The sequence below is a fragment of the Labrus bergylta genome, chromosome 20 (assembly GCF_963930695.1).
Source record: "Labrus bergylta chromosome 20, fLabBer1.1, whole genome shotgun sequence".
NCBI classification, from domain to species: domain Eukaryota; kingdom Metazoa; phylum Chordata; class Actinopteri; order Labriformes; family Labridae; genus Labrus; species Labrus bergylta.
Window position 1 is genome coordinate 17,879,264 of NC_089214.1, and position 9,194 is coordinate 17,888,457.

The following is a 9,194-nucleotide window of genomic DNA, read 5'->3' on the forward strand; positions in this document are numbered from 1 at the left end:
CAGCTGAATGTTTGGCAGCAATTTAGGTCCAAGACAAATTTCCCCAAGGGGACAATAAAGTTTATCCTATCCTATCCTATCCTATCCTATCCTATCTTTTCCTATCGTATCGTATCGTATCGTATCGTGTCGTGTCGTGTCGTGTCGTGTCGCGTCGCGTCGCATCGCATCGCATCGCATCGCATCGCATCCTATCCTATCCTATCCTATCTTTTCCTATCTTTTCCTATCGTATCGTATCGTATCACATCGTATCGCATCGCATCGCATCGCATCCTATCCTATCCTATCCTATCCTATCCCATCCCATCAAATCCATTTTCCAAAGCACAGAATTGGAAATGATCCTAAGAATTATTAACCACAAATCCTTTTCTGGACATATAAGTCAACCAAAGTTTTGTACCCTTAGATTTTAAACCATACCCCTCTATTATATCTTATTAATGCTTAATTATGAACAATTCTAAATGGTTTCATTGTGAATCTTTTCACTGCCATAAAATAGTAACTTTTACGACCTTTACTAACTGACCTTTTGAATGCTAATATGCTGCTGATATAAGAACTTCATCACAGACATTTTTCAACTTAAACTTCCCTTCATGCCCAAATAATAAGAGCCTCTTATGAAAAAAGAAAACAAAGCTAAGTACTGTTTAATTCTAAATGTTGTTATGAAGTGCATTTTGGGCTGGTAGACAATAAGAGGAACGAGAAAAATAAGAGCCATACGCACCTCTAAACACACACACATACCAGTACTATCCACAAAGCGTAAAGGTCAAATGCTGGAGAAGATTGGTTCTTCCATATTGAATAATAAATGCTATCATCCTCTTGGTGAGGGCGTTTTTCGGGTTAAACAAACAGGGTGCGACTGATTAGTCTGAGACTAACAATACCAATGACCAGCATGATGTCATTGCAGACACCTCCCTGTTTTGCACACCGACGTTGTCTGAAGAGTGCCACATCACAGGGGGATTGAGGGGTTTGGAAACCAAAGAAACCACAAGCTGTGGTGCAGTTTATATATCATGTAAACGCAACCGTCCCTCAAGTCTTTTTATTATAAATATATAATTTCTCACTTGGGCCCCCTTGAGGCTTGATATATATGAATTGACCATTAGAAAGCTTGCTTCAAGGTGCCTACAGTGAACGAGGGTCGGTATTCAGTAACATTATGAAAACGCTCTCAGAGATCTCCTAAAGTAGCTAAGGAGTGATTCAGGAACAGCCTCAGAGCGACTCTGAGTGAGGAAGGGACAGAAACTTTTATCTTAGCGAGGAGGCGTGGTCGACCCCTGTTTCTAGAATACATTCTTTCAAAAGCTGCGATAGGTTGATTAAAAAAAGAGAACAAACTAATAAAAGTGTTTTCTTAGTGTCAATGGGCATTGGAAGACAGAGAAACCGACTTATTAGAATCTAGTCATACATTGTGTAATCATGAACACTGCTTTATGAAATGAGCATCACGTTGAAGAAATTGAAAGCCATTCTATAAAAGCCCACATAGTGTCTGAAAACACATACCCACTGGCACCCTTTATATGATAGATATATAAACATGTGAAGAGCCTTTAACCAGTCATCTACGGTGGCTGGGAAGTGCAAAGCAAAATTACAAAGTATTAAAATGTGAGACAAATTTACATTTTGAAAAACATTTTTACATTTTCTGAAACAAAATTACAAAACCAAAAACACTTACCAAGCACAAAATGAATTTACAAGATGTGAAACACTTTTACAATCGCTGAGACAAATTTACAAGAGGTAGAACACTTTTACCAGTCCCCAAACAAATTTACAAACGACAGAATCTTGACGGAAAGGGAATGTACCACGACAAAATAAAACAAACAAAATGACCCCTCACTCGATCACTTCCGCGTCACTTCTGACATTTGGTACATTCCCATTTTGTCAAGATTCTGTTTGGTGGCATGGTGGAGACGATGCACGGCGTCCTCATCATCCACGTCGACGTCAAACCCGACAACTTCCTGCTGGGGGAGAGGTAGAAAAAAACATAAGCCACTCCCACTAAGGTCCTCTAGTTCAGAATCAGAAATACTTTATTAATCTCAGAGGGAAATTCGATCGTTACAGTTTCTCCAAAATATACAGTATAGCAGTAGAAATATAGTAATAAAAACATTTACAAACATATTTACCTCAACACATAAGGACATTTCCTCAACTGATTCAGAGATTTCTTCCCAAATTGATCTTGGAAATTCCTGGCAGAAAACAGACTCTATGTCTGTGTCCATAGGCAAACAGTGAGAGCACCTACACTACCAGTCCGCCCCAGCTCGAGCCGGCCCAGGCTCCTCATCCTCACCGCCACCGACAGGCAGGCCTTATGACCATTCAAAAATATTATCAGGTTTCCAATGATACAAAGCGTAAATGGGTGAATGTCCGAGTTTAATACTGACCTTTGACTCAAACGAGTAACTATAATCATTCTTCCTCAGTTTGCTGGTTTATAACTGCCCTGCTTCTACGTGATGTGTGTATAACTACCTCCCTTTACGGGTCGTATTTGTCACATCTGCATGTAGATGACAGTACTCCAAGTTAAAGACTGTTACAGGAGTTGTTACGACAGCGTTATGTTTACGGCACTAGACTGCTTTACAACAGGCAGAACATGCTTTTGCACTGCGTCATTTTCTTTCCTGAAAATGGAGCTGTATGTTGATCACCTACAATAAACCTGTGTGGTAAAAGTAACTCGACCCTCGATCATTCTACAATATTTAGAAGTTTTGTACCTCCTTATACTGAGAGTATACTTTACTTGCTGTTTTTATTCAACTCTGCTTTTATTTTGAAATAAAGTGGGACACCTTTTCTAAAATCTGAAAGGAGAGGTGTTTTTAAAAGAGAAATGTTCTCTGTTGTAAACAAGTATCTCTCTCAAACCGCTCCTCTTCCTGGAATGAATCGTAGTTCTATCAGCCCTCCTTCTTCCTGCTCTCAAACACAGCCTGCTGCACTCTATCCTCATACTTCATGGTTCCCACCCCTTTAGATCTACAGTTTGAGGATGGGTGTAACCAACAACACCTGCACAGTCACATGCACAGCCACATACTTTGTAGATCAGAGGTGAAACTTGTTTTCAGTTATGATGAAGTGAATCTCAGACAGTCGTTGTTACTGAGAGGAGAAATGGCGCAGAAAGGAGTTCAGCTGGACCGGGAAACCTTCTCTTGTTTGATCTGTCTGAATCTCCTGAAGGATCCGGTGACTGTTTCCTGTGGACACAGTTACTGCATGAAGTGTATTAAGAGCCACTGGGATACAGAGGATGAGAAGACAGTCTACAGCTGCCCTCAGTGTAGACAGGCCTTCACAGCGAGGCCTGACCTGAGGAAAAACACCATGTTGGCAGATTTAGTGGAGGAGCTGAAGAAGACTGAACTCCAAGCTGCTCCTGCTGATCACTGCTATGCTGGATCTGAAGATGTGGCCTGTGACGTTTGCACCGGGAGAAAACTGAAAGCCTGTAAGTCCTGTCTGCAGTGTCTGGCCTCTTACTGTGAGAAACACCTCCAGCCTCATTTTGAACTACCTGTCTTTAAGAAACATAAGCTGGTGGAGCCCTCCAAGAAGCTCCAGGAGAACATCTGCTCTCGTCATGATGAGGTGATGAAGATGTTCTGTCGCACTGATCAGCAGTCTATCTGTTATCTCTGCCCTGTGGACGAACACAAAGGTCATGACACAGTCTCAGCTGCAGTAGAAAGGAGCGAGAAGCAGAAAGAGCTGGAGGTGAGTCGACAAAACATCCAGCAGAGAATCCAGGACAGAGAGAAAGATGTGAAGCTGCTCCAACAGGAGGTGAAGGCTATCAATGGCTCCGCTGATAAAACAGTGGGGAACAGTGAGAAGATCTTCATTGAGCTGATCCGTCTCATGGAGAAAAGACGCTCTGATGTGAAGCAGCAGGTCAGATCCCAGCAGCAAATTGAAGTGAGTCGAGTCAGAGAGCTTCAGGAGAAGCTGGAGCAGGAGATCACTGAGCTGAAGAGGAGAGACGCTGAATTGGAGAAGATCTCACACACACAGGACCACAACCAGTTTCTACATGACTACCCCTCACTGTCAACACTCAGTGAATCTACACACTCATCCAGCATCAAGATCCGTCCTCTGAGGGTCTTTGAGGATGTGACAGCGGCTGTGTCAGAAGTCAGAGATAAACTACAGGACATCCTGAGAGAGAAATGGACAAACATCTCACAGACAGTGACTGAAGTGGATGTTTCACTGTCAGAGCCACAGCCCAAGACCAGAGCTGACTTTTTAAAATATTCATGTGACATCACACTGGATCCAAACACAGCACACACACAGCTGTTATTATCTGATGGGAACAGAAAAGTAAGATATACGTTTCAGACCCATCTTTATTCTAGTCACCCAGACAGATTCACTGAACGTTATCAGGTCCTGAGTAAAGAGAGTCTGACTGGACGTTGTTACTGGGAGATAAAGTGTAGAGGAGAAGGAGTTTCTGTAGCAGTTGCATACAAGAATATCAGCAGAGCAGGGAGTTGGAATGAGAGTGCATTTGGACATAATGACAAATCTTGCAGGTTAGATTGTGACTACAACGGTTGTGTCTTTTATTACAACAATCTTATCACTCTTGTCTTAGGTACTCAGTCCTTCAGAGTAGGAGTGTACCTGGATCGCAGAGCAGGTATTTTGTCCTTCTACAACATCTCTAAAACCATGACTCTCCTCCACAGAGAAAAGACCACATTCACTCAGCCTCTACATGCTGGACTCGGGTTTGATTACACGTTTGACAGTTTTGAAGGCTCTGCTGAGTTGTGTAAACTGAAATAGATGGAAGTCATTAACGAGACAGATGTTTAACTTGCTGTGTTTAAATCTTCAACTTGATTTTTATCCACGCTCGTTGCAGAGATCTTATCGTGGTCACCTGTCAATCAAACTTACACAAATTTACAAACGACAGAATCTTGACAAAATGGGAATGTACCAAATGTCAGAAGTGACCCGGAAGTGATCAAGTGAGGGGTCATTTTGTTTGTTTTATTTTGTCGCGGTACATTCCCTTTCTGTCAAGATTCTGTCGTTTGTAAATTTGTTTTATAAAATGTAAATGTGTTTTTTCCTTGGTAAGTGTTTTTGGTTTTGTAATTTTGTTTCATAAAATGTAAAAATGTTTTTCAAAATGTAAATTTGTCTCACATTTTGTAAAAGTGTTTAACACTTTGTAATTTTGCTTTGCACTTCCCAGCCACCGTAGTCATTTGATGCTCCTGTGGAGTAAACTTCATTTTGAAGGACTTAACATTGCACTGAAGAAGTCCATGTACTGAAACGTCTGCATGAATAATTGTCTGTTCAGCCCAACTAATTTATGACTGAATGAGAATTTTCTCAATCGAGACTCCCGTCTGTACTCCTTTTGTTCTCTGTGTGCCATTTGCTGTACCCATATATTCATATGCTCATGTTTATTTACAACAATAATAATAATTAATTTTAGTACTTAATCTAATTAATATGAATATGAGTCTTTTTCCTCCGTTTTCTCCTCAGCTTGAGAATCTCTTAAGCCTCTTAAAAGCCCTCCTCACTACTCCTACACTGTTTCAACTCAGGAGCTCTCTTCAGGGATACGATGCTTTGTGAATAACTTATATCTCTACTAGGATCTAGTCTTGACTTAAAGGAGAAATTAGAAAACGTCAAGATTCTAAGAATTTTCATAGAATTTGTCACAAGGAGCAACTCTTTGTACTTATAAAACAAAAAGCAAACCAGAGCTGTACCCACTTTTAAATAGTATCTTAAAACTGTATTTTAAACTGGTTCATAGCATTTGTATGTATTTTAATGTATCCCCATATAGTGTTATGGGGTTTTATGTAATCAAATGTTGTACATTTTTAATCTGTTTGTTTACACAAAGGCCCAACTGGAGACACGAGCTGGAAATTAGCAATATCTATATACTCTTTATGCAGCACATCAGTTTAATGCTTTGTATTGAAACTATGTTAAATTGCATTGTCTCTATGAAATAAAATAAAAAATTCAATAAAGATTTCTGAATATGGCCCCTGGTTTTAAGGAAAGGCGTGCACTATAGGATAGAGAAAGCACTGGTGAAAGTATACTAATGACAACCTTATTGACTTGGAGGAAAGAATTCTCTCTGTACTTAGTGTCCTCACCTCATCCTACGACAGAGAAGGGAACCCTGTGAATTAATGGGCACAGCTTTAAGTCTAATTTAACAGATCAATTTCAGTTTGTATAAATTAACAATGAATGCTCCGAGCATGCCAAACATTATTGGTGCAGCCATATATATATATATATTAATATACAGTGGTTAATTTGTTAATCCTGACAGAGAGAGTGTTGTTGTTTCACAAGAAAAGGAGGAGAAAAAAAAGTCACAGAATACTTAAAAAATGCACAGCCCCTCGTGCACACTGGAACATTCTCAATAATCTCTCAAAATCAACCGAAGAAGAGGGTGGAATAACAGTGCTTTTCTCTCTCGCTCTCTCTCTCTCTCTTTCTCTCTCTGAGTGACATGCTGTCTGTTTTCAGTTGAGAGAAGTCATTATATATGAAAAAGTCATACTGTGTGCTGTGCAGTCATATTTTATTATTTAATTTCAATCTTCAGGATTATTAATATGTATCAGTAATACTTTAAGTAGCTACTAGCGCTTTTAGAATATTTTTGACACTTTAACAGGCAAAATATCTCACACTGGCAGTTCACACAGACGTGTCCAACGGCTAGTTTAGAGTTTATAATAAACAAAGCGGTGAGGGTGACGAGTGGACGCGCAAACACACTTTGCAGAGATCGAACGTCTGAGCTGAAAAGCCACCAATTTTCTGAGACTAAACTTAGACAGAACAAAGGCTATTTTGCTTTGCCCTTAACATATAGAGACCTGCTATGGTAGTGTGTGATGTGCCCTAGATGGCATCATCTTGGCATTCAACACCACTGGAAGGATCTGGGAGTTATAATTGATCATGATATGTGACATATTTTTAATCCTGCAGACAAACCCTGTCTCAACATAATGCAATAAAAGCATGCATGATTACCTCCAGGCCAGAATATTACAATGACCTGCTAATAGGATTGATTAATGAATCCCTTAACACCTTTCATCTAGTTCCAAGGTTTATTGCAAGTGTACTTACAAAGCTATGTAGAGATCATACTTATTACTAGATCATACCAATTAGTTTTTCTAAACAACTCCCTATAAAGCCTAGAAACTAAAACCTTGCCTTTTCACTTTTGGTACAGGCACAAAATGACAAGAAAGATAAATCTAGAAGAGGGAACGAAACAATCGGTACATACAGTAGATGCAGTTGGAGTGGGAAAGTCTTTGTAAAGATAGAGGTTACATTACCGTCAGACTACCAAGATTTGTCATGGCTCGCTCTTATCATTCTCTTCTCTCCATTTTGTATCTTCCTTTTTTCATTTTTCCACCATACACTTCTTTTTTTTACCTCCTTATATTCTTATCTCTGGATCTGCAGATACTGGTCTCAGGGCTTCAATAAATGTCACACTGCATCATTCATCCTGACCAGCAGCGTATTCAGAAGACAGACAACTCAGAGATGGCAGAGAGACCATCCATCCTATCGGCTCTCACTGTTTTACATTGGCTTTCTATCCACTGTATTTCCTCATTCTTTTAACTTGTCCATGTCAGATTTTTTTTTTTAATCTCTTGGCACTTCATGTCTTTTTCCTGTACACAGGCATTCATATCATACTTCTTTTGTTTTTGCCTGTTCAGTGTTCCATTGTTCTTCAAAGGGTCCTTTTAAGAATTTTGCTTCCATAGGGTTGAGTCCGTACCTCAGGGCGAGAGGTGGCGGTAATGGTAATATTTCCAGGATGTGTAAGGGACTCGCCAGGGGAAACGGAAGATATAGTCTCTGGGCTTTGGGGTGATAGATACTGAATGAATGAAGATGTCCTTGGCTTTAAAATTGTCTTGCATATATCACCGTCTATCATTAAGGTTGATTGATACCTTGCTGTGCTGGCTGCAATAAGGGTATTTCCAGGACTTAATAGGGTAAGCAGCCCCTCAAGACCATAGTTTTCATAGCATCCAACAAAAAGAAAAGACAATCTGCAAAATTAACAAAAGGTGGATGATTTTGCTATAGGACCATGATGCGTTGTATGACCAAATATGCATTTCCTCTAGATAATTTCCCCCCCTAAGTCTCTTAATAGATCATTGTGTGTGTGCTGATCTGTACATTTGGAAGTGCACAAAACCTTTTTACTTACCACTTCAATGGAACGTGTCTTAAGACCTGGAAATAAACGTCTACAGCATATCAATGTCAAAACATTTATTACCAGGGACACATTATAAGGGTTCAATGTTATGCCTGTGTTAAGAGGTAATTACTATGTTTACTTTGTCTACAGTAATAATTTCATATGGTACAACCAGCATTTATACCAAATGTTTTAAACCTGTCCTCTGCTTGATAAAACTTTTGTGCATGTGATTTGTGTCCCAGACTAACGAAGAATTCCCAACCTCTGTCTGGATATTCTTGCTAAATAATTCACAATAAAGTTAACTCATAACTGTATCCATAGTTTTAAAATGGGACTTTTTAGCCAAGTCAGACATTACCATATGTTTAGATTTTGGAGAGTGTTCAGGCAGACACAGGGTAGAGGGGTTAAAAGAGTCAATAACTGGAACATCAACTATGAGGCAGGGACTTTCCACCTGTTGTCATTTAGGAACATGGTTCCTTGTGTACAAATCAACCTGAATCTTTCTTGTAATTTAGTTTCAAAGTACCTAAATGTTAAACTTGAATATTTGAAATGAGTTGCTGACAGCAACATTTAGGAGCTTTTTACTCACATAGTTTGCCGAATGTCCAGTCAAAACATTGATTAAATCTAGGCAGTCTATCGTAGCAATATTTGTGCGTTGTTTGTGTCTCTACTGGTTTAACCCATTGCAATCATTGGTAAAAAAACAGTAATTGGGACCCAACATGATTCTATATTGACAGCAGTTGATCGAGAACAAGGCGGGGGGCGTCACTTTATAACAGCTTTTTTCTGTTGTAATCATACATAAAAATGTAATGGT

The 9,194-nt window shown here is 39.5% G+C and overlaps 1 protein-coding gene across 1 annotated transcript; it reads left to right on the forward strand.

Moving 5' to 3' along the window:
- Window positions 1-3,141: 3,141 nt before the first annotated feature.
- LOC109987509 (tripartite motif-containing protein 16-like) lies at window positions 3,142-5,449 on the forward strand. Its single transcript, XM_020638613.3, has one exon. It carries the CDS (start codon window positions 3,193-3,195, stop codon window positions 4,876-4,878), a length of 1,686 nt encoding a protein of 561 aa, XP_020494269.1. The 5' UTR covers window positions 3,142-3,192; the 3' UTR covers window positions 4,879-5,449.
- Window positions 5,450-9,194: the final 3,745 nt, after the last annotated feature.

What these genes read in the sequence shown, in the direction of transcription:
- LOC109987509 (XM_020638613.3), top strand. Translation starts at nt 3,193, where the DNA reads ATGGCGCAGAAAGGAGTTCAGCTGGACCGGGAAACCTTCTCTTGTTTG.